Genomic DNA, 23,988 nt, shown 5'->3' on the forward strand with positions numbered 1-23,988 from the left:
ACTGAATGAATCAAGTCTTATTATCCTTGACTCGTCGCTCCAGTTTCAAATCTGGATAGCTGCTCTTTCATGACTCGACAATGCGGAGAAAGCAAGCTCTCCGCCGGTGACACATACAAAGCATTGTGTCTAGAACAAGGACAAAGAAGATCCTCACCGACGCCCTTGTTCTCATTGTTCATCCGCCATCGAGGCTCAGTATCAAGGCTCCAAGTCAACGTATGTCTCATATCACCATCCCAGACATCAGAGGCTGAGCAGACCACTATGATTATAAAAGCAGAGGGACCGCCCAGCAAAATAATCAAGCTACAACCCAACAAAACCTGCGTTCCCCCATTCCCCCAATCCTAGCTTCATGATGAGATCTCGTCTAACTCACCTCCTGTTCCTACTCATCGTCATCTGGGACTGCTCACCTTCACCTCCAAGGCCCCAATCACCACCGTTGTCCCCGCCACCACGACGTCGTTCTCGCAGAAGATGGCGGTTCTCAGACCGCTTCGCGTGCGGGCACGGCTCCCACACTGACGAAGACTACAGGTATCCGCTGGAACGCATGCAGTCGCACGAAAGACACAGCGATAACCACCAGAAAGACGATGCCCCGCCCGCCAGAAAGACCGTCCGCTGGGGTCCCGTCACTGAGATTCCGAGCCCTGACTACAGAAGCCGCGAGTGCGAGCGCGAGCGCAGCCCTAGCCCTAGCCCATCGTCGTGCACAGTCGCAGCCAAGCCATGCTTGAAACCGCCCACTCCCTCGGATCAGGAGATGGTGCAGAGGAACCTTCGGGCCATGGTGGACGAGTCTACCAACCGTCTGAACATGTACTACAATGCCATGGAGTACTTCTCCGGTGACGTGGTTCTGGACGAGGTCATGTGTCAGGATGAGAGACACCTTTTCCAAAAGGCAAGGAGACAATCTTTGAAAGATATGTTCGGCTTCGTCAGGTCGCCAACTCACACTCCATCCAGGTCCAGCTCGGGAAAATCGCTTTGAAATGAATCAATGCAGAACGAATAGCGCAGTGTCACGACAACCAGACAGCCTTCTCCTGGCGTCAGGAATAAAGATGGGTAAGCTCTTACCTCCAATAAAGGCTCTCAAAAGCAGAATAGACCCGACGAGTTTCAACTCTTTTCTCGCACACCCCAATGGTTGAGGAGCATGACCAGCAATCAAGAACATCCTCGACCGAATGAAACTGCAGACGGACGAGGTACGCTTCCTTTGTGTCTTTCTTTTACATTCCTGCCAGCAAATTTACACTAAGACCCAAGGTCAATCCTCCGTTTTGTCGGACAGAAATTACTCTATTTCCTTGTTTTCGGAAGAGGTTCCCTTTACAACACCAAAACGCACAAAAAATATAGAATGAGATTCGGATTGATGATAGAAAAGGATATCTACATAAAACGTAAGGCATAGAACTTGCGGCAATTGTAAAAGCTCCGGCGACACCTTGAATGTTCACCATAAGATCCTGTAAAACGACGCTGCAACCAAAAGCAAACTCGCCTTTCTCCGAAGAATAATCAGAAAGTGAGGAGAGCGTGAGCCTCCCTCTGTCACATCCATGTAATCGTGATGCGCCTAACATGGTAGATACAATTGACCACCCTGTAATGGATTTGGGATCGATCAACGAACTTTTCAACAACAAAAGAAAGATATCTTAAATCATTATCATCATGAAAATACTGTCACAGTCCCAGGGATAGCAAGGTCACAATCGTCTAGGCGACAACAGTAGTGGTCTCGCTTGTCTTTGGGACCATGTCAATGGCTGCTCGGCGTACGATACCACCAGTCACAGGAAGCTGAGAGCTGGTGCCCATCAGGAAGCTGTCAACTTCACGAGCACATTGACGGCCTTCGTTGATACCCCTAGAAGACAAGTGTTAGTTACGATCCGTTGCTTACCCAGCCTTGAGTCAATTTGGTATTGGTGTAGACTTACCAGACAATGAGCGACTGTCCTCGGCGGCAGTCACCAGCAGCAAAGACGCCGGACACACTGGTTGAATAATGACCTGGAGGCGTCTTGACGTTCTTACGGGCATCGCGCTCAATTTCATCGCCCAGAAGGCGGTCTTCAGGACCGAGGAAACCCATAGAAAGGAGAACAAGGTCCGCAGGGAAGAACTGTTCGCTACCCTCAACGGTCTTCATATCCCAACCGCCAGAGGCGCTCTTGGTCCATTCGACGCGGACAGTGTTGATACCCTTGACGTGACCGTTACCGTCGTCGACAAATTCAGTAGACATGACACAGTACTCGCGAGGATCCTTGCCCATGTGGGTCTTGACCTCGGAGTGGCCGTAGTCGACACGGTAAACACGGGGCCACTGGGGCCATGGGTTGTCACGGGCACGCTCTGGTGGAGGCTGAGGCAGCAACTCGAAGTTAACAACAGACTTGGCACCATGGCGAACAGAGGTACCAATGCAGTCGTTACCAGTGTCACCACCACCAATGACAACAACGTGCTTGTCCTTGGCAGAGATGTACTCGCCGTCAGAGAGACCCGAGTCGAGAAGAGACTTGGTGTTGCGGTGCAGGAACTGCATGGCAAAATGTACACCGTCCAGCTCACGGCCAGGGACCTTTAGATCGCGGGCAACAGTGGCACCAGTGGCGATGATGACGGCGTCATTGCTCTGGCGCAGCGAGTTCAGGGACACCTCGCTGTCAGGGCCAACGGCAGTGTTGGTGACGAACTTGACACCCTCGGCGGCCATGAGATCGACGCGGCGTTGGACGATCTTCTTATCAAGCTTCATGTTGGGGATACCGTACATCAGCAGACCGCCAATACGGTCAGCACGCTCGTAGACAGTGACGCTGTGTCCGGCACGGTTAAGCTGGTCTGCAGCGGCGAGACCAGCGGGCCCGGATCCAATAACAGCGACTGTCTTGCCGGTGCGCGTCTTAGGGGGCCGAGGGACCATCCAGCCCATCTCAAAGCCACGGTCGATGATGGCACATTCGATAGACTTAATACCCACAGGGTCTTCATTGATGCCCAGCACACAGGCGCCTTCGCAAGGGGCAGGGCAGACCCGACCAGTGAACTCGGGGAAGTTGTTTGTTAGAAGTAGCCTATTCAGAGCATCCTGCCATTGGTCAGAGAACACCAGCTCATTCCATTTGGGAATGATGTTGGAGATAGGGCAACCGGTGTCAGATTGGCAGAAGGGGACACCACAGTCCATACAGCGGGCAGCCTAGTGCAGCCGTTTTATTAACTACCTTAGTTATAGGTTGGGATTAATTAAGGTGAGACTTACTTGATACTTTAACTGATCCTCACTGAGACGGCTCGACAGCTCGGCCCAGTCACGGGTACGAGTAGCCGGGTTGCGGTATTTCTCGCTGCGCCGGCTGTACTTCATGAAACCCCTCGTCTTGTCGAGGATCAAAGCGGACCTCTTCTTCTCAGTCTTTGAATCGCTCACACTGTCTTCAATGTCCAGCATCTCGGCCTTCTTCTCCTCTCCTTCCGTCTTGGGCTTGGGCTTCTCGACAGGAGTGCTGGGAAGCTGGGGAATAGTGAATTCGGCCTTCTTAGCGGCAGCGGCCTTGGCAGCGTCCTCCTCAAGAATGCGCTTGTAGTCAGTAGGCAACACCTTGACAAAGTGGGGAAGAGCACGGGTGAAGTCCAGAAGGATACGAGCGGCCAGTTCTGAGCCAGTGTAGTGGTGGTGGTCCTCGATTAAACCGCGGACAAAGGCGATCTCAGCAGGGTCTTCCAGGCCCGAAACCTCGACCATCTCCATATTGACCTTGGAGAGGAAATCCTGGTTCATGTCCAAGACATAGGCGATACCACCGGACATACCAGCAGCGAAGTTACGACCGGTCGAGCCAAGAATGAGCACACGACCACCGGTCATGTACTCACAACCGTGGTCACCAACACCTTCAACAACAGCAGTAGCACCGGAGTTACGAACAGCAAAACGTTCAGCGGCCACACCACGGAAGTAGCAAGTACCCCGGGTAGCACCGTAGAGACAGGTGTTACCGATAATGATGTTCTCCTCTGCCTTGTAGGCAGCGCCGCGAGGGGGATATACAATGAGACGACCACCAGAAAGACCCTTGCCCACATAATCGTTGGCGTCACCTTCAAGTTCGAGAGTAATACCAGGAGCAAGGAAAGCACCAAAGGACTGACCAGCAGAGCCCTTGATGTTGGCGTGGATGGTGTCTTGAGGAAGGCCGGCTCCACCATAGCGGCGACTGACCTGGTAAGATAGAGTAGCGCCCAGGGCACGGTCAGTATTGACAATGTCACACTCAATTCTGCAAGGCAAACCCTTCTCCAGCGCCAGTTCGGACTCTGCGATCAGCTTGTTGTCAAGGCGGACGTGCAGACGGTGGTCTTGCTTGCGAACATTGTAGGTAGCCACGCCAGGACGGAGAGAGTGAGCGGGAGTCAGGATGAGGGAGAGGTCAATTCTCTCCTGCTTAGCGGTCCGAATGTCCTCCCTGACCTTGAGCAACTCAGCACGTCCAACCATCTCGTTGACCGTCCGAATGCCCAGCTTGGCCATGATAGCACGCATCTCATTAGCCACATAGTAGAAGAAGTTGATCACGTGCTCGGGTGTGCCCTTGAACTTTTGGCGGAGTTCGGGATCCTGAGTTGCGATACCAACAGGACAAGTATTCAAATGACATTTCCGCATCATGATGCAACCAAGAGCGATCAGGGGAGTGGTGGCGAAACCGAATTCTTCAGCACCCAGCAAACAGGCGATAGCGATATCACGACCGGTGCGAAGTTGACCGTCAGTCTGAACCACTACACGACCACGCAGATCGTTGAGGACCAGAGTCTGATGGGTCTCAGCGAGACCCAGTTCCCATGGAAGACCGGCGTACTTGATACCAGTCCAGCGAGAAGCACCAGTACCACCGTCGTGACCGGAAATCAGAATATGATCAGCCTTGGCCTTGGCGACACCGGAGGCTACGATACCGACACCAACCTCAGACACCAGTTTCACGGAAACGCGGGACCGAGGATTGGAACACTTGAGATCATAGATAAGCTGCTTCAGGTCCTCAATTGAGTAAATGTCGTGGTGAGGTGGAGGTGAGATAAGACCGACACCGGGAGTGGAGTAACGAGTGTGGGCAATGGGGCCGACAACCTTGTGGCCGGGCAGCTCACCACCTTCTCCAGGCTTAGCGCCCTGGGCCATCTTGATCTGCAGCTCGTCGGCATCAGCAAGGTAGTGGGAGGTCACACCGAAACGGCCGGAGGCAATTTGCTTGATGGCAGACCGCATGGTGTCACCATTCTCCAGTCGTTTGCTACGCTCAGGGTCCTCACCACCTTCACCCGTGTTGGATTTACCACCAAGACGGTTCATGGCAATGGCCAGTGTGGAGTGAGATTCCATGGAGATGGATCCGTACGACATGGCACCTGTCACAAAACGACGGACGATTTCAGTCCAAGGCTCAACCTGGTCAACAGGAATGGGGCTCCGTTGCTCGAAGTCGAAGTCGAGCATACCACGCAGAGTGCAGTTCTTGATCTGCTCATGTGCGGCCTTCGCGTAAGCCTCGTAAGACTTGTCGTTCTTGGTACGGACAGCGTCTTGGACATTGGCGATACTGACGGGGTCGTTGATGTGCGCCTCACCTCCGTCACGCCAGTGGTACTCGCCCGATTCAGGAAGTCCGGGAATTTCAATGATGGAGCGAGATGGGTATCCGCGTTCGTGGAAGGCATATGCATCCTGGGCGATCAGCTCAAAAGTCAATCCACGGATACGGCTCGCAGTTCCAGCGAAACATCGGTCAATGACGCTGTCATCAATACCGAGAGCCTCGAAAATTTGGGCACCCTTGTATGATTGCAGGGTAGAAATACCCATCTTGCTCATGACTTTAAGGATACCTCCGTCGCAAGAAGCCTTGTAGTTCTCAATGACTTTCTCATCGGAAAGTTGCTTGCGAATCAACTTCTCCCGGTTCATCTTGAGAATACACTCCATGGCTAGGTAGGGATTGACAGCGTCAGCACCATAACCAACCAGGACACACATGTGGTGGACTTCTCGAGCCTCCGCAGTTTCGACGACGAGAGCCGCAAGTGATCTCCACTTATTGCGGACCATGTGATGGTGCACGAGACCCGTAGCGAGCAATGCGGACACAGGAACACGATCCGCGGAGGTTGCCCGGTCAGAGAGGACAATGATCTTGTCGCCATTCTGAATTGCATCGGTGGTAGCATCGCAAATGGCATCAAGGGCCTCGAGGTAACCAGGGACGCCCCTCTTCTTCTCGAAAGTGATGTCGATGATCTTCACCGTCCAGTCATTGTAGACCTGGCTGATGTTTTTGATGGCATTAAACTCGGGGATGCTCAAGATGGGGGAGGGAAGACGCAGACGGTTGCACTGCGAGGCATCCATCTCCAAGAGATTGCCCTGAGGACCGACATAGCACTCGAGAGACATGACAACGGCCTCGCGAATAGGGTCAATGGGAGGGTTGGTGACTTGAGCGAAGAGCTGGCGGAAGTATTCGTAAAGAAGGCGAGGCTGCTGCGCCATGCAGGCCAGTGGAGCATCATTGCCCATTGAACCGAGGGCTTCCTTCGAATCCGCAGCCATAGGACCGAGAAGCAGACTGACCTGCTCGAAAGAATAACCGAAGGCCTTGAGCCGAGGGTCATTTTGAACAGTGGTATCGTCGAGTGTGTAACTAAGATCAACATTCTGTTCGAGCAACTTCCGATTGATGTCAGGCAGTTTCAAAAGTTCCTTGTCGAGCCATGCGGGAAAGTCTTGACGGTGGGCGACAGTGTGCTTCAGTTCAGAATCATCGATGATACGGCCGGCCACAGTATCAACCAGGAGCATCTTTCCAGGCTGTAGACGACCCTTTTGGACGACTCTTTCCGGGTCAATGTCCACGGCACCGACTTCCGAGGCACAGATAATACGGTCATCATCGGTCACATAGAAACGGCAAGGACGCAGACCGTTGCGGTCCAAGTTCGCACCACAGTAACGCCCATCAGAGAAAGTGAAGAGCGCAGGTCCATCCCAAGGCTCCATCTGACAAGCAGCCCACTCATAAAAGGCAGCTTTGGCAGGGTCCATGGCCGGGTTATCCTGCCAAGCCTCGGGAATCATGATCATGACCGCCTCGGGCAGAGAAAGAACACCGTTGATCATCAGCAACTCCAGGACATTATCGAAGGCAGCCGAGTCAGAGCCACCGTCTTCAACGATCGGGTACAGAGAATCCAGCTCGTCACCGAAAATGTCAGACTTAAGAAGGCCTTCTCTAGCTCTCATCCAGTTCTTGTTTCCGCGCAAGGTGTTGATTTCACCGTTGTGGGCAGCCCATCGCAGAGGCTGTGCACGGTCCCAAGACGGGAATGTGTTGGTAGAGAATCGGGAGTGGACGAGAGCGAAGTGCGCTTCGTAATCAACATTGACGAGATCATGGTAGTACTGGTAAACCTGAACAGGGGCCAATTGACCCTTGTAGACAATGTTTCTGTTACTGAGGGAGCACAGATAGAACCAATTAGCGAGACCAATGACGTGAGTAGCTCGTTTCCGAAGAACATAGAGCTGGCGCTCGAAAGTCCTCTCGTCGAACGACTCAGGATCGGTGTTCTCTGGCTTATTTCCCTCACCATATGCGGACTTCAAGACCACAAATGGCTGCATGATGATCGGCTCTCTGGACAGAGCAGCAGGACCCAAGAGGGTTGAGTCGCGAGGGACCTCACGCCACCCTAGCACCCGCAGACCGAGAAATTCTGCAATTTCCTCGAGCTTGGCGGTAGACTCCTTAAGAGACTCCTGATCGGGCTTGAAAAACAAGTTACCGACGGCATACTGGCCAAGCGGAGGAAGGTCAACGCCAACTTCTCGGGCGAAATTCTTAACGAAAAATTTGTGCGGAATACTGGTCATAACACCGGCACCATCACCGTCTCGTGCATCAGATCCAACGGCTCCTCGATGCGTCATGTTGCAAAGCAGATTGCGGGCTGTCAATGAAGAAAGAGGTCAGCGAGCTGTTACTCGATCGTGCTCACTGGCGATTACCAAAGGAGAGATCCTACCATCGCTGACAATTTTGTGACTTGCTTTGCCCTTGATGTGACTAGATAACCGCAGAAGTCAAGTTAGTCAATGCTAGTTCCGGACCATCTCTGGCCACTGGATCACATCCGTGGGGAGATGTGCAACATACGCAGCAAATCCTACACCGCAAGCATCCTTCTCATATTCGGGGTCATAGAGACCCTGCCTCTCGGGCAAAGTGTTAGCCCAGCCATAGCCACGCTTTGGCTGGTACTCCGAATATTCGTTCGGTTTCTGCTCTTCAACTATATTTTGGCCATAGAGTTCCTGCAAGTTAAGACCCATTCTTCCGCCGGCGACCGACAGAGAATGGAATTACAGGGTTGGGAAGGCTGTCGCTGCACTGGGTCTGGGAATAGGGACGTCGCAGACAAGACCGGGGCGGGGCGGCCGTCGAGTAGCTGTATAGAACGAAAGATGCGTCTAGACTGTCGTCACAGGTATTCGGGTCGGACGCGGGTTCTAAGAGAGATTATGGAAGTCTAGATGGTGTTTGACCCAGCGTCTGACTTCGAGAGTGATGGTAAGAGGAGAGCAAAGAAGGAAGAAAGAAAGGAGAAAAGGAAGATCAGAAAATAAATGAGGGGAGGGGGAGAAATAGCCAGAGGCAGTGGAGCGGGACGACCAAGCCTGCAGGGTAATTCCGTGGTGAGTAACGAAATACACTGATACCGTACGGGAGGGAGAGGTCCGGGAATCCACAAGACTCCGATGGGCGAATTGTACGGATTTTCGATGGGATTCTCTTGGTAAGTAGGTACCTATAGGCTATATTATTTCGTATGGCTGCTGCTTAGTAGTGTGAAAAATTGGAACAACGCTACTATTAGGCGAGTGCTAGGTACCTAGCAAGTAAGGAGGACTATCAATGTCTGCAGAAGGGAAATTGGCTACTGGGGAACTGGGATATGTTAAGAAGGACTTACACCGTGGCGAAATGCAGTTTGTCATCATTTACTATCTGGTATCTACTTTATGGGTAGGATGCAAGGCACTGCATCCAGTATTTTAGTGTTCTCCCTTACTCTGTACAGTAGGATGACAGGCGACATGGATAAACAGAGCAAGTCTATAGTACGATGTGTGCATATTCCCTGTGACAGAAGAACCCAAGCACTGCATTTATTTTGTGTGAAGACTGATGCCCACTGTAGTTCTCGCCGGAAAAAGGTACATTTGCTATTCCTTCGCGCCCGTTCAATCCCGCTTCGGGCGAGACGGTGTTTCTTCTAACCTAAGTACGGAGTGCTCCGTACACAAATCCCAGAGCAGGAGAGGAGCATTCTCGGCACTTGCCACATTGATCAGAAGAGGTTTTACAAATACGAATTTCGAGGAAGATCATTGATTCTATAATCCTTGCCAAAGAGAAGGTCCGGACATATGGAGTACATCATATCGCATAAATTTGAAGATGGAGGGGAATTCCAGCATGAGCAGTATCTTAATAGGTTGTTCCAACAGGAGAGAGATAAGACATCGCCCACCAATCAGAAGAGAGGCTTTTCAACCTTGGACCTAAAAAGATTAGGTTTTCACTACGTCAAGATCCAAACCCAGTGGGGCACATGGGCCTTAGCTTCTGACTGTAGATTATTCTTAAAAAATAAAAGCAAAAGAAGACGGCGCTAGCGCATGAGTTTGGTTCAATTGACTTACCACCCGAGCCGAGATACAATACGCCGTTCGTTTGGAACGGTATCCATCCACGGCTATCATCCATTCAGGATGGACATATTCATAAACAGCTGGAGTCCGTTCTTCAACATTAGTTGGATGATTGGATTTGCCTCGGAACGCTCATCTGGATGTGACTGGCCCCGATTTGTTGGAGTAATATTCTCCCATCAAGCCCGTCCGTCAGCCCTGAAAGCCATATGAATAGAGAGGTACTTGTGTACAAATCTCATGCCACTTCAGTCTGCCTGGTGACAGTCTAATTGTCGCCGCTTCTGATTGACCTCTTCGGACTGACAAGAAGACGGCATCTGTTGCGCATTTCCTATGTGAAGGCAAGGTGACAGGATCTGAAACGATCCCATGGCACGATTTCCATGTCAATCGCTTTAATACTGGAGATGGAGAGCCTATACGGAGAAGGCAATTGATGATGGTAACTCGCACTGCAGTAGACCCAATTGGGCATGGTTGATTCGCCCACGTATAGTCAATTGTATGCGCTATGCAAAGGGGCAATGACTGTTCGAGTCTTTGACAGGCTTCTGCCCTTTCCCGAGGAGATCCCGACTCTGAGATTGCTTGCAAACTTGCAGACTTAATATTATTAGACTTAACAGCAGAATGGCCACATGGGCGGTAACCAACTGGGTGGGTGTCGCTATGTGGGGCAGTACATGGATTTAGTTGCTTAGGTTGTCCTCTGGTTGAGGATTTCAATTATCTACCTTGGGTGTCTATATGCGACCTTACCGCTAGGCAAGCAGAAGGGGACGTTCACAAGTTTTGATTGGGCGCTCATTGGGAACTTGAAAGTGTAGGCACTGGCAGAAAGAAGGGAAAGAGAGAAAGTAAAAAAATTAATTTAGTAGGACGCACGACACTGCAAGCCAGCTAAAGGCGCACCCGAAGGATTCTGGCGGAAGCCACCGGCCGACAACGGCGTGCACTGAGCGACAGATGGCCTTGAAATCCAGCCTTAGCTCAGGACTGGGTGTCGAGTCTGTCGACTCCGTGCTGTCACACTCACACTAGGTTACATTGCAGCCAGCATGGAGTACCCCACGCTGAACATTAACAAAAATTGATCATATTGTATGGAGTAGATTTTCCTCAGTAAATAGAGAGGTGTGTGGGTTTGGTTTTCAAGGCGAATGGTACAGCAAACATTTGATACTAAGGTACCTTCATAAACTTGAGTGTACAAGCTCATACCGATGATGTATTATTACCATAAGTTTCATGACCCAAATTGCTGAGCAAAGCCGGGTAAATTACTGGCACGGAGCAGTTACCGTTGGTCCGTTGCCCTCCATTAGAGCCTTGGAGTCGAATGTCCGCCCAGAATAAGCCTGTAAACCACAACTTCCGACAACGGCCAAGCTAGCGCCTTACCTCTTCCGTCTGCTTCCTCTCCTCCTCCGTCCTCCCCAAATTAATTCCTGCTGTCCTTAGGCAAGAACCCCCGATGTCGGGACCTCTGAGCAGTAATCGAATTGCGTGCAGACTTGCTTTTTGAAATTATGGAATCTGTTTCTTTGAGGTCATCAAATGATCAAGCAGCTTATCGCGCTTCAATGTAAATGGTAATCTACTCCGTACATTATTGATTCGGCTCCGATCCCCGTATTCTTCTCTTACGATGTACCAAACATCACTCGCCAGTACCAGTACTCTTGACGGCTTTGCCCATATTGAAATCAGGCCAGACTTACCTTCGTTACTCCGTACTCCATAATAATCAATTATTCCATACCTATTCAGTAGTAGCTCATGGCTATGTGGGATTGTGGACTATGAACTCCAGAATCCTGAGATACACACCTGGGGAAAACCCACTCTTACCCCCTCCCTCGGTTCCCTCCCCTCCTCCTCCCTTGATGGTGTATGACCCCGACCAATAGGCGTCGTGGAATTAACCAGCACCCCGGAATACGAGCGGTACGCAACTGGATGCACTAATGCATGCAGCCCAACCCCTGCTAATTTTCCATTTGATTGAGTTTCGGACTTGCCAGCGTGGGCTTGTCAATGCCGACTCAGACACGCGCGATAAGAGCTTAATTGAAGATATGTGATGATAATAATAATACATAAATCAATCGATTTCCAATCTCCCTTGAGTGTCCGCAGCGTCCACTAGACTACACCACGAAACGACTGCCTTCAGGTATCTACTCCTACCTAGGCTACCTGGGTAGGTACCAGCCTACGCAACGCATTCAACATATGGGTTTTCTCGCCCATCGCTTACCAATATTCACCAAGGAAACTAGATGATTGACCCTTTTCGACTCGTCGATTATGGCGAACAAAGGCAATAGTGAAGGTGAAGAGCTATGATTCATTCGATTATGGGTTGTAATCGACTCTGATCCGTCGATCATCTCACCATGCTGTTGCCTTTAGTCTGCGACAGACAAAATAAATTGCAGGACCCTTCGGCCGATTGATGGACTTCTTACAGGATACTTTCCCTTTCCCAGATTGAAACACTTGAATCATGCCTAGGTACCTCCTGGCGAAGAATATACGACCACGGGAAGGGTGAACGAATCATATCGCCTATGATGATGACTTCCGAAAGCAGACGGAGTCTACTCAGAATCAATATTGTGACTCACAACTGTCGACTCATTAAGGGATTCACTAAACAATGCAGCCTGGGAAATCATTAATGGGCCTGGCAGGAGAATAAGGGCCAATTAGCGGCAGCCTCAAGATGCTGTAGTAGCCTTCAGCATGTGAGCTGTCCTCTATTTTCCCATCTGGTCTCTCCATCGTTCTCTCGGGTAAGATACGATACAGCAGATTACCCCAGACATCATGTGACCCAGCGGAGTGCCAATGTTGCTTTCTTCCGGAAAATCCCGAGGTTTCCTGACCAGTCTTGTCCGCTTTTGGTTCACCGGAATTGATGTTATTGATGGAGCGGAAGACTGCAACTGTTCGGGAATTTGCGGAAAGCCCGTTGTAACCTCCGAAATCGGACTCTCGCCAGGCTTCGAGGCACTGTACGGGAACGACTCCAAAGTCCAAAGACCGCTAGCGAGGGAGAGGGCGGTATAGACTATAGACACGTTGTGGGCTGCATGGATGGTCGCCAGCGCTAAATTCTGTTACCAGCAGTTTCGAATTGAAACGGGGCCATTTCGAATCTCGCCGCTAGTATGGTTATTTTCCAGTTCATGGCTCGCGGGTTTATAAATATGTCCCTTTTCAGCGCGCTCCCAAGCGAGACGCCATTGCTCATCTTTTCTGAAAGATTCGCGTGGCAGAGAAATTGGGCTTCGTGGCACGATCTCTTGCTCAAAGACAGCGGAATTGAGCTGGGAATACCTGCCACCGTGATCTGATGGTTCTTCTTTTCTGAAGGATTGCAATGGATCGTCCCGACAGGTTGTATTGGCACAATGCAATCTCAGTATCGCGCCATGTTTACACATTCCCTCAGTTATGGGCTGAGCTAGCTTGCTCATGGGTTCAAGACGTCGATAGTTCCCTTAAGAACTACTACTGACCTGATCTCACAGACAGAGCCTTGAGTGGCTTCTTTCTCTACGACACGAACCTTTTGTCCCGAAGGCCAGGATACACTGCATTCACGAGTGGATGGTTGACGAGACTCCAATGCAACGTGAATACCTCAACGGGTTGCATAGTACATATATCTAGATTCCATAGTAGTTAAATCGAGCATGTTAATGATATTGATCCCAAACTTCCATCTTGTAAGACCCTTGACTTCGTGTATGATATCGCTATGGAGCTTCCGAAGTTTTGCTACTTTTAATATATGCTGGGCGTCGTAGCCGGGATTGATGAACGAGGCCGATTTTATTCAAAGATGTACTTCTTCATTCTCTCTCCTCGTCTTCGACTCTCAATGGTTGTCGTAGGCAAGCAGTGGATAATTGGATTGTTTTGGCTTTGGAGATACGAAGAACGGTTCCCCGCGCGATAGTGGAGCTTCATTGTTTTCTGTTTTTCGTTTTCTTCTCCGCACTTGCTCTTCATCATCTGAACACGTCATAAGCACACTCTATATACAAGCCCAATTAACCGCGGCTGGCGTATAATGACTGTTGGTCCGAAAGAAACGTTTTCCTAGAACCATCGATATTCTTGCAGAAAGCAGGAGGTCCTGCGTGTGCTGGGCCTGAGCAACCCTGGGCACCGAGGTCTTCCACGACAGAAGCTTCACTCAAGGAGGGGAAAAGAGCCAAATATACGAAAATGCTGTCTCTTCCCTTGATTACGCCGCGCGACGTATGCTAACCCCTAATTGCACTGGAAGCCCCGTCATACAAACAACTAACATACATTCAAACAGTCACATGAACTCTGGTTCGGCTCCTCTCAATTCCACCGCAACTCATATCAACACCTTCCGTCGCCCGGGGACGCGCCACCGCACGGCCACCCTCGTCGCAATGGACAGAATGCCCCGAATGGACGCGCAGCAGCTACCACCGGCAACAGCCTGTCGTCATTGCAGCTCGAGGAGCGCGCTCTCCGCGCGCGCAAAAACAATATCGCGTCGTTCGGATACTCGTGGATCAAGCCGGCGGGATGCTCCAAGACCATGCTGGGTATGAAGGAGGAGGAGGCTGAGCGGGAGGAGGCTCTGGCGGCCGCAGCGGCTGAGATGGCTGCTGCGGCTGCGGCTGCTGCTGATCCCGGCTTGGATGAGTTTGGGAATCCGATACATGACCAGGCGGATGATACGGGCATGGAGCGGGATTTGGATGACGATATTCCCGATGCGGATGCGGACGGGCTCGTGGAGGAAGGAGAGGAGGGACTGGAAGAGGACGAAGACGTGGAGGAGGAGGGATACATGGAGCGGGATCTAGATGATGACATTCCTGAAGCGTTCGCCGATGACGACGACGATGATGATGACGAAGAAGCCGAGGAGGAAACTGTGGACTTTGACAACCAAGCCGACCTGGACGACGAGATCCCCAGCGCAGCAGATGATTACGAGGGCGAAGACATGAGCGACATAGTCGAAGATGACGACGAAGAAGCATTCGGGATGGAGCGTGATCTGGACAACTTGGTTCCCGAGGCCGCCGAGGACGGACCGGAAGAGGAAGAAGAATGGCAGCACACCGACACCGATGCAGAGTTTGACGACGAAGATGACCAGAGCTTCTCGCATGACCAATTTGCTGCACAGGGTCTTCGAGCCAGCATATCCAGCAACCGTGGCCTGCCACCGCCATCCGCCCGTTCCAGCCGGGAAACGCCAGCCCAGACGCGATTTCTACAACGCTGGAGCGGCGGCGGCGACGCGATCGACTCTAGTGGCATGATGTTCGACGACGGTAATCTTCGTGCGTCGTTGGCAAGCCAAGCAAGCCGCCAAAGTGGGTTTGGACGATTTCCAAGGCGGCGTAGTGGAAGGGATCGTCTTGAATGACTCTAACCTTCCGGATAACAGACAGCTACGGTTGCCAGGTACTAAGTATGCATAGTTACTGTTTTAGATTATCGGGAATTCCGGCGCTTGGCTTAAAGGTCTAGGTTCATCAACGGGACGGAGTTGGTACAGGGTATTCATTGGACGCGCAACTTGATTCTGCTGATATAGAAGCGAAGAGAAGACATAAGATCTATAAGAAAAAACTTCCCGTCTAGTTTCGCTCCTACCCAATGAGATTATATATACATACATGTCGTGCGACCAAGATATTACAAGTATATGGATGAATAGCATAAGCCACCCTTATGCACTTCAAGACCATATCAACTCATGCGCCAAGTGGTGACATGACATTGCCGAGAAAATGAATAGCAGACTGACGGAAAACAATAGTGTTCAGTATGGCTTTCGCACGGTGTGCAACATACAACGCCGGAGAACGCCACAGAATATCCTATGCAGCAGTGAAGTAGAAGACATTATAGGGAGAAGTTATGTATGCCCGGGGGTGTGAGCTATTATGTAGACGTAGGCCAAGGGGTACATGGTGTAGTGCACCGTGCTATGGAGCCGAGCGAAAATGGCGCCGGGTCGAGGCATCAGGAATTATCGATTGTAGGCAGTCCGTCCGATATAGGGCCTAAGTCAGCCACACGTATGCGAAGATCAGGAAAACAGCCAGGAAGAAACCGAGCCATGCACGCCAACCAACACCCGTACGCTCGGCCATTCGAAGCATGCGAGTCATGTTACCACGGAGGCGGACGCGAGTGTTGTCGAATGCATCGTTGAGTTCTGAGATGGTAGATGTATCACGGATTTCATCGCCAATGGCGAGTGTAAGCTGGCAGGAGTATCAGCATCACGTTCGTTATGTTACTCTGGATAAACAGCAAGAATGACGGACTCACATCCTTCAACATCTTGACTTTCGCACTGATACCTTCGACCTGGGAGTCATTTTGCGATTCGAGATGGTCGAGGACTGCGTCGGAATATTGGCCCCTTGACCCATGAGCATCAAACCGGCATTGAGAGGTGTGTTTGCGGGCAAGACTCACTTCGCATTGGGCGTTGCCTTTCGGAAACCACCTGTGGAGCCCCCGTTCATGTAACCATCGGCATTCGAGGCAGAGTAGCCCCCATAACTATATCTGCCCACGCTGGCCGGTGAGCGGCTGGCGGGTCGAGAACCACCGCCGTAGGAATCGAAGAGAGAAGAAGAGGCGCGGGGATCGCGCTGATGAAGCGAAGAATGTGGAAATCTGTAAGAACTCAAGTTAGTTACAAGATATCCAAGGACGCCATGGTAAACGTTGATCGGTCATACCGTGAAGACATAACAGATGGTCGTAAATGGGAAATGATGCAATTCAGGAGACACTGAGAACACCGATTGACGAAGGATTCTCACCGCCAGCTAATTTGTGCGCATGATGATCAGTTTTCCAGTATGCAGAGTTTGCAGGATTAGCTTGTATATCTCAAACCGAACTGCATCGTATGAACGAAGCTTTGCGATCTGCTTGCGGCGAGACAATCGAAACAACAACACGGAGTTGCCACTTGGGTGTCTGTGACTCGCTCAACCGCCGCACGTGAGTGACGATGTACAAAATGTTGAATGTTCTGGCCTGCAAATGGATTTGATCGACAAATAAAAGGAGATCTGATTTTGGAGGGTAAGAATTGTACAGCTGCTGCAAGTATTTACGCGAGGATAGGGATGGGAAGAGGGGTGTAAAAATTAGCACCCTGATCACATACTAGGATCGCCTTCTCTGGTCTTCGGGGTGAGGATGTTTACAAGTTTGGTGTGAATAGATTTGTTTCGTCACAGTATGTGCGCATACTAGAAAGAGGAAAAGATTAAACTGGAAGAAACAGAAAGCCCCCAATGAACCTGCGCCTGCCATGAATGTCTCATTCATAATCCCCATTCCCAGGATATTTGATGGCTCCATAAGACGTCTTTTAATCAATCGCGCATGTCCTCGTCGTTAGGTTGGAATTCCTCATCGTCATCGTCCTCGTCGTCCATCTCATCCTCGGCCTTCAGCTTCTCGGCTGCCTCCTGGAAGTCGATGGTCTTGCCTCGTGTCCGACGACCTGAAGAAATGATGTTTTCTTCAGAGATGGGTTCGAGATTGTCGTGGTCATCATCGTCATCATCTGTAGAATGGTTAGATTTGCATGATCTAGCCTTCAGAAATCATGCGAATGTCCCCTGAAGTCTTCCAGAAAGCAAAAGACGAGAGAAAAAGAAAATCTGGGTTTAGAATGCCACATACCGTCCGCCATCTACGAGTAGATGAGTTAGCTTGAGTGTCTGAGTAGTACATGACAAAGGGTTATGCGAACTCACCATTTCCTCGGCTTCGCTTTCATCACTGTCCTCTTCCTCGTCCATGCTCATTTCCAGGGAAGGCTCCTCAACGGCCTTGCCCTTGCCCTTGCCCTTGTCCACAGCGGCCGCATCGGGAGCATTGGCAGCAGGATCGTTGCTGAGAGTAGCCTGGTGGTCGTCGCCCATTGTGGTTTGTTTCGAAGTGTCTCCGAACACAGATATTAGGCAAGAAGTAGGTCACGGAAATGAGTAAGTTTTAAACAGGGAGAAGCAATTGCAAGGAGACTTCCAAACTGAGCTTGAGAGGGAAGTACAGAAGGACCTTAAGTAATGTACGGAGTGCAAGGACAGAAAATATTGTCGTAGAGGAATGATAACAACAAGAGCTGCGGACAGGAAACCAAAAACACATCAGCCGCAAGGGAGATGCACCTAAGACCTGTCCCCTCAAGTCGCCGGGCGCTGATTGGCTGATCTCCGGATTGATCAGCGCAGCTCCTGTGATGCGCTAGACCTTTTCAGTATTGATTTTGTAAGGCGGCCTGAGGCTCATAGAATCCATACCCCTGCTCAACAAGGGGGAGCATAAACGCAGGTGGAATACTCCGTACTCAAGACTACTATCCTAGTTCTGGGTTAGCTAGCTCACGATGTTGGATTGAAAGGTCTCTCTAATGCTATCTGATCGTCGAGGACCCGACAAGACACCAAGTATCAGCAGATGTCTTTAACTCTCTATGCTTCCGAATGTTTTGGTGCAAGACGAGTCCATCGTCCCTCCATTGCTGGTCAAACTGTACAAACTTCAACTGTGGAAGGTTCTATAGACGACTGATAGGCAATGATCATAATCAGAGACGGTCATAAGGAGTTGGTCTTCAATGTCGAACACGATCTCCTTGGCTGAACCAACCCAAGACTAGGAGCATGCAGTCTAAATAGTGGTTGTCGGTGGTTTCAATACCTGTGTTCTCCGTAGGGGTCTATCTAGTCAAGGCTTGTATCTATGTAGAGGACTTTCTGCAAGAAGAAGAGCAAACCGCGAGATCTCCTTTCAGTTACCATGGCAACCGAACATCTATCTCGAAGGTAATGAGTATCAACTCAGTACACTCCGTGCTCCATATCAAAATATCCAACAGGCAGGGCTCAAGCGCTTGAGAGAAAAACTCTCCAGTCTGGGGTTGAGGGAGTTGAGAGCTATGTAGGTAGGCCAGGGAAGCCAAATCTGTCAATTGCGATCATAGATCTCTAGAAACTGAAACCTTGAAGCTGTCATGAAACTACGGAGATAGCGGGAAGGTAATATGCTTCCATCTCCAGGTACTGCTTCCAGATGTAGCTAGTTCTGTCCAAGTGGCGTCTCTACCCTGGTGGCACAATAAAGTACCCAGGTATGATGCAGTCGCCGCACTGGTGAACGTCAGACTGGCAGATGAAAGAAATGGGGAGAAGTATCCATACCCCACCAAAGACACTGGCGGAAACCAAGAGTCTCAGCCACGGAACTGCTGCTCTATTAGGCTTTCCGCTAAGAGTCATCATGACGAGAAGGTCTATCTGCTGAATCAATTGATTCCAATACAGTGATTATAATGCTGAATATTATCAAACTCGTTCTGTAGATGGTACCTCAGTGAAAGTAGTAGCCAGACAAGACAAAGAAAAAATTCGGAATATTATTACGTCATCCGGCGACCCCGCCATCTGCAGCCTAAAAAGGGAAGAAAAAATTACTCATGGAATCATCCTCCACCAGATGCTCAGAGACCAGATTTGCAAGACATAGAAGATCAATCCGTTGAGAAACTGCTGGTAAACTAACAGAAAGGTCCAGAACATGACCTGATGATTCTTGAATTGACACCAATCATCGCGACACCTGTAGAATTGGACCGATCCAGCTAATTTCCCTGATAGAAGCCCGTCGAACACGATGGATGCTCATCGAAGCTCCGTCCTGCTAGAAGCTTCGCTGGAGCTGAACTCACCGCCCTCCACTATATCTCTCGCACAATTCCCTGACTCTCTCAGACTCAATTTTCTCACACACACAATCTTCTCACTAGAATTACTCTATCTTCCTGTTGTCTCTCTTCTTCCTCCCTTAGAGACTGTACATTAATCACCTCTCCTCACTCCTATATCCTCTTCCTATCTTAACGAACCCCTCACTTCTCATTCACAATGGCTCCCGCTGTCGGTATTGACTTGGGTACCACCTACTCTTGTGTGGGTGTCTTCAGAGATGACCGCATTGAAATCATTGCCAACGACCAGGGTAACCGTACTACTCCCTCGTTCGTGGCTTTCACCGACACCGAGCGTCTCATCGGTGATGCCGCCAAGAACCAGGTCGCCATGAACCCTCACAACACCGTCTTCGATGCTAAGCGTCTGATCGGTCGTCGGTTCCAAGATGCTGAGGTTCAGTCTGATATGAAGCACTGGCCCTTCAAGGTCATCGAGAAGGCCAGCAAGCCCGTCATCGAAATTGAATTCAAGGGCGAGACCAAGCAGTTCACTCCTGAAGAGATCTCCTCCATGGTCCTGACCAAGATGCGTGAGACCGCTGAGGCTTACCTCGGTGGTACTGTCAACAACGCTGTCATCACCGTCCCCGCCTACTTCAACGACTCTCAGCGTCAGGCCACCAAGGATGCTGGTCTCATCGCCGGCCTGAACGTCCTCCGTATCATCAACGAGCCTACTGCCGCTGCCATTGCCTACGGTCTTGACAAGAAGGCCGAGGGCGAGCGTAACGTCCTGATCTTCGATCTCGGTGGTGGTACCTTCGATGTTTCCCTCCTGACCATTGAGGAGGGTATCTTCGAGGTCAAGGCTACCGCTGGTGACACTCACCTGGGTGGTGAGGACTTTGACAACCGTCTTGTTAACCACTTCGTAAACGAATTCAAAAGGAAGCATCATCGTGGTCAGTACTTTTTCCCCACGGTCGCATTTTTCCTCTGGTCCCTCTTTCCCATTTTGTCCCTCCTTCCCCTATGGTCACTCATCGCACTTGCCATTTTGGCACTTTCCCAAATCACCCTGTGTTACAACGCTCGCAATGATAAAGTCGCTCGTCCCCGTTTCTTTTCATCTTCTTTCGCCATGGCAACAAGATGTTCGCTACCGAGTCTGCAACCGAGATCGCTACCGACATTCAGACTTTGGTACGGACCATCTGTTGGTCTCTCATCGACGGAAAAACGTCCTGGATCAACCCGAAGTTCAGTACCACTGTGTCTACAGAACAAAAGCTCACAGAGCTCTTTGTCCTTGCTCAGCTTACATTCTGTACTGGATTGGAACAAGTCCTCCTTGCCGCAACTCCTCCACCACTTGAGTGGTTTTTGCACCTTTCTTCCGATATTCCCAAAGATGTGTGGGGTGTCTATATACTTGTTCTACAGAAGACTGGTTGTGAGGACCTTGTCTACGTGGGTTCCTCCACTGCAGTCTACCGTGGTCTCCGAGCAAGAATCTCGCAACATCAGCAAGGAGTGGCTGTGCCCCATTATGTGCGACGGGCGAAAGACAATGGTTATACCATTGTTCACAGTTCTGTGCTGGTTTCTATGGCAATTCCTCCTCTGCTGGAAATTGGCAAGTTTCGCTGTGTCACCCTTATTCTTGAGGCATGCTTTTCCTACGTGTTCTGGGGTATGCTATCCAAGGACAAGACGTACGGATTCCCCAAGTGCCTGTGGTTGCCATCGTCCTTCGAATGGGGCGGGCTGTGCTCGCACAGTCCCCTCATTGAGGGATTCGACGATTACGATTGCTATACTCCGGAACAACTTGATCAGATGGCTGCAGCTTCTCAAGAGAAAGACCGTGCCTACCAGCACGAGTATGGAAAAGCTCTGCGTGCAAACCCTACCCCTGAATTTCGGGCGAGGACAAAACGGAACAACGTCATGCAGACAGAAAGGACACGAGCAAGACAACAGGAGGCTGTCGCTGCGAAAACTTATAACTGCGATCCCTGTAATGTGTCCTGTCGGGACGCAGCTTCACTCAGACTCCATAACACGACAAAACGCCACAAGAAGAAGGTCGAAATGGGAGATAGCGATTACCATTGCGACGCGTGTGGAATTTCCTTTCATTTTCTTTCAAATTTTAACCAGCACAAAAAATCGAAGAGTCACATCCGAAAGACATCATGCTAACTTTTTACACAAAGATCTCACCACCAACGCGCGGGCCCTGCGCCGTTTGCGTACCGCATGCGAAAGAGCCAAGCGTACCCTCTCATCTGCTGCTCAGACCTCCATCGAGATCGACTCTCTCTTCGAGGGTATTGACTTCTACACTTCCATCACTCGTGCCCGTTTCGAGGAGCTCTGCCAGGACCTCTTCCGCTCCACCATGGAGCCTGTTGAGCGTGTCCTGCGTGACGCCAAGATCGACAAGTCCTCCGTCCACGAGATCGTCCTTGTCGGTGGTTCCACCCGTATCCCCAAGATCCAGCGTCTCGTTGCCGACTTCTTCAACAAGGAGGCCAACAAGTCCATCAACCCCGACGAGGCCGTTGCCTACGGTGCTGCCGTCCAGGCTGCTATCCTGTCTGGTGACACCTCTTCCAAGTCCACCAACGAGATCCTGCTGCTCGACGTTGCTCCCCTCTCTCTCGGTATCGAGACCGCTGGTGGTGTCATGACTCCTCTGATCAAGCGGAACACTACCATTCCCACCAAGAAGTCCGAGACCTTCTCCACCTACTCCGACAACCAGCCCGGTGTGCTCATCCAGGTCTACGAGGGTGAGCGTGCTCGTACCAAGGACAACAACCTCCTTGGTAAGTTCGAGCTTACCGGCATTCCCCCCGCCCCCCGTGGTGTTCCCCAGATTGAGGTCACCTTCGATGTCGATGCCAACGGTATCATGAACGTCTCTGCCGTCGAGAAGGGTACTGGCAAGACCAACAAGATCACCATCACCAACGACAAGGGCCGTCTTTCCAAGGAGGAAATTGAGCGCATGCTGGCTGATGCCGAGAAGTACAAGGAGGAGGATGAGGCCGAGGCTTCCCGTATCCAGGCCAAGAACGGTCTCGAGTCCTACGCCTACTCTCTCAAGAACACCATCAGCGAGGGCAAGCTCAACATCAGCGATGCCGATAAGGAGAAGGTCTCCAGCAAGGTCGAGGAGATCATCAGCTGGCTCGACAACAACCAGACCGCCACCAAGGACGAGTACGAGTCCCAGCAGAAGGAGCTTGAAAGGTATGTTTGATCTATATCCCTTTACTTTCTGTATCAACTGTATACTAACGTTTACCCCAGTGTTGCCAACCCTATCATCTCCGCTGCTTACGGTGGTGCCGCTGGCGCCGCCCCTGGCGGTGCCGCCCCCGGTGGTGCTACCCGCACTGCTGACGAGGTCGAGGAGCGCCCGGAGGAGCTTGACTAAACGTCTAGCTCAGCGATGTTTCTTTCCTTTCTTCTCTTTTGCCTTGTGATATCTGGACAGGCAATAATGGGTTTTGCTTTTCCTTTTATGTCTTGTTTTACGAATTTATGGGATCCTTTTCTTTTGCGATGACTGCATAGATTCTAGTTTGTTTCCATGCATTATGGTTTACTATGCTTCGGTGGGAAAAGTCCTGACTAATGAGCAATGGAATCTTATCAAAAACTGCTTTCCATGTAAGATTTTTCGTAGGTGCACTTTAACACCAATGCTACGTAAATAAGCTGCACAACTCTTGCGAAAATGTCAGTTGTCACCGGACATGGAGCCAGGAGCTCGAGTCCATCATTCGGGTATCGTAGTGTAGTGTACAGGTATCATACTCAAACTTATATCGAATCATCCGCTCTCACCCATAAGGCAGAGAAAAAAAGCACCGACATTATAAGCCCTCAAAATCACCCGCCCACCATCTCCGGACTCGATCTGCCCCCCTCTTCGCGATTGTCCCAAACCCGATCTCCCCCGCCCGCTCAGGATGTTTCTCTCGTTCCTCGCGACGGATCCGAATCAGCGCGGCGGAGGTACCAATCGTAAAGGCGAAGATGGGGTCTGCAAATCTGCGAGGCTGTTAGTATCGATGTCAATGTCAACGGCGGCGTCCGAGGCCGTGTCTTTCGTTGCTCGCGGGGTTCCAGGACGTTGGTTACATCGGACAGGATGCACGTACTTGGAGATCAGGTAGATCGGCATAATGATGGACTTGTTTTGTTGTTATAGCGCTCGGTGTTGGTGTAGATGGTCTCTGAACGTCAAGGTATCAGCCTTGAAACACCGTATCCCATCGGCTGAAGCTGTAGCTGTCTGTGGTTGTAGCTTGATTTATCCGTTATTTGCGCTGGCAGATATATAGGTCACGTGGTAGGAGACCTACATCCATTCACTTCTACAAGTGCATACAAATTGCTTCACTCT

At 50.7% G+C, this 23,988-nt stretch overlaps 7 protein-coding genes across 7 annotated transcripts; 3 read left to right on the forward strand and 4 right to left on the reverse strand.

The window, feature by feature from the left end:
- Positions 1 to 361: 361 nt before the first annotated feature.
- Aspvir_006666 (uncharacterized protein) lies at positions 362 to 1,003 on the forward strand (the record flags this gene model as incomplete). Its single annotated transcript, XM_043269861.1, has 1 exon — positions 362 to 1,003. One exon carries the CDS (start codon positions 362 to 364, stop codon positions 1,001 to 1,003), a length of 642 nt encoding a protein of 213 aa, XP_043125796.1.
- A 737-nt stretch (positions 1,004 to 1,740) lies between these two features.
- Aspvir_006667 (glutamate synthase (NADH)) lies at positions 1,741 to 8,422 on the reverse strand (the record flags this gene model as incomplete). Its single annotated transcript, XM_043269862.1, has 5 exons — positions 1,741 to 1,891; positions 1,965 to 3,232; positions 3,296 to 8,040; positions 8,116 to 8,156; positions 8,247 to 8,422. The coding sequence occupies 5 exons, from the start codon at positions 8,420 to 8,422 to the stop codon at positions 1,741 to 1,743; spliced, it is 6,381 nt and encodes a 2,126-aa protein (XP_043125797.1).
- Positions 8,423 to 14,050: 5,628 nt separating this feature from the next.
- On the forward strand, positions 14,051 to 15,242 carry Aspvir_006668 (uncharacterized protein; the record flags this gene model as incomplete). The annotated part of the gene is made up of 2 exons (XM_043269863.1): positions 14,051 to 14,083; positions 14,148 to 15,242. 2 exons carry the CDS (start codon positions 14,051 to 14,053, stop codon positions 15,240 to 15,242), a joined length of 1,128 nt encoding a protein of 375 aa, XP_043125798.1.
- Positions 15,243 to 15,885: 643 nt separating this feature from the next.
- Aspvir_006669 (SNARE domain- containing protein) lies at positions 15,886 to 16,586 on the reverse strand (the record flags this gene model as incomplete). The annotated part of the gene is made up of 4 exons (XM_043269864.1): positions 15,886 to 16,089; positions 16,157 to 16,250; positions 16,307 to 16,510; positions 16,576 to 16,586. 4 exons carry the CDS (start codon positions 16,584 to 16,586, stop codon positions 15,886 to 15,888), a joined length of 513 nt encoding a protein of 170 aa, XP_043125799.1.
- Positions 16,587 to 17,223: 637 nt separating this feature from the next.
- Positions 17,224 to 17,778, reverse strand: Aspvir_006670 (histone H2A.Z-specific chaperone CHZ1; the record flags this gene model as incomplete). Its single annotated transcript, XM_043269865.1, has 3 exons — positions 17,224 to 17,417; positions 17,537 to 17,546; positions 17,611 to 17,778. The coding sequence occupies 3 exons, from the start codon at positions 17,776 to 17,778 to the stop codon at positions 17,224 to 17,226; spliced, it is 372 nt and encodes a 123-aa protein (XP_043125800.1).
- A 2,001-nt stretch (positions 17,779 to 19,779) lies between these two features.
- On the forward strand, positions 19,780 to 23,013 carry hsp70 (molecular chaperone Hsp70; the record flags this gene model as incomplete). The annotated part of the gene is made up of 4 exons (XM_043269866.1): positions 19,780 to 20,531; positions 20,672 to 21,585; positions 21,785 to 22,826; positions 22,887 to 23,013. 4 exons carry the CDS (start codon positions 19,780 to 19,782, stop codon positions 23,011 to 23,013), a joined length of 2,835 nt encoding a protein of 944 aa, XP_043125801.1.
- A 442-nt stretch (positions 23,014 to 23,455) lies between these two features.
- Positions 23,456 to 23,766, reverse strand: Aspvir_006672 (uncharacterized protein; the record flags this gene model as incomplete). Its single annotated transcript, XM_043269867.1, has 2 exons — positions 23,456 to 23,633; positions 23,744 to 23,766. The coding sequence occupies 2 exons, from the start codon at positions 23,764 to 23,766 to the stop codon at positions 23,456 to 23,458; spliced, it is 201 nt and encodes a 66-aa protein (XP_043125802.1).
- Positions 23,767 to 23,988: the final 222 nt, after the last annotated feature.

The sequence above is a fragment of the Aspergillus viridinutans genome (genome assembly GCF_018404265.1).
Source record: "Aspergillus viridinutans IFM 47045 DNA, scaffold_4, whole genome shotgun sequence".
Lineage (NCBI taxonomy): Eukaryota > Fungi > Ascomycota > Eurotiomycetes > Eurotiales > Aspergillaceae > Aspergillus > Aspergillus viridinutans.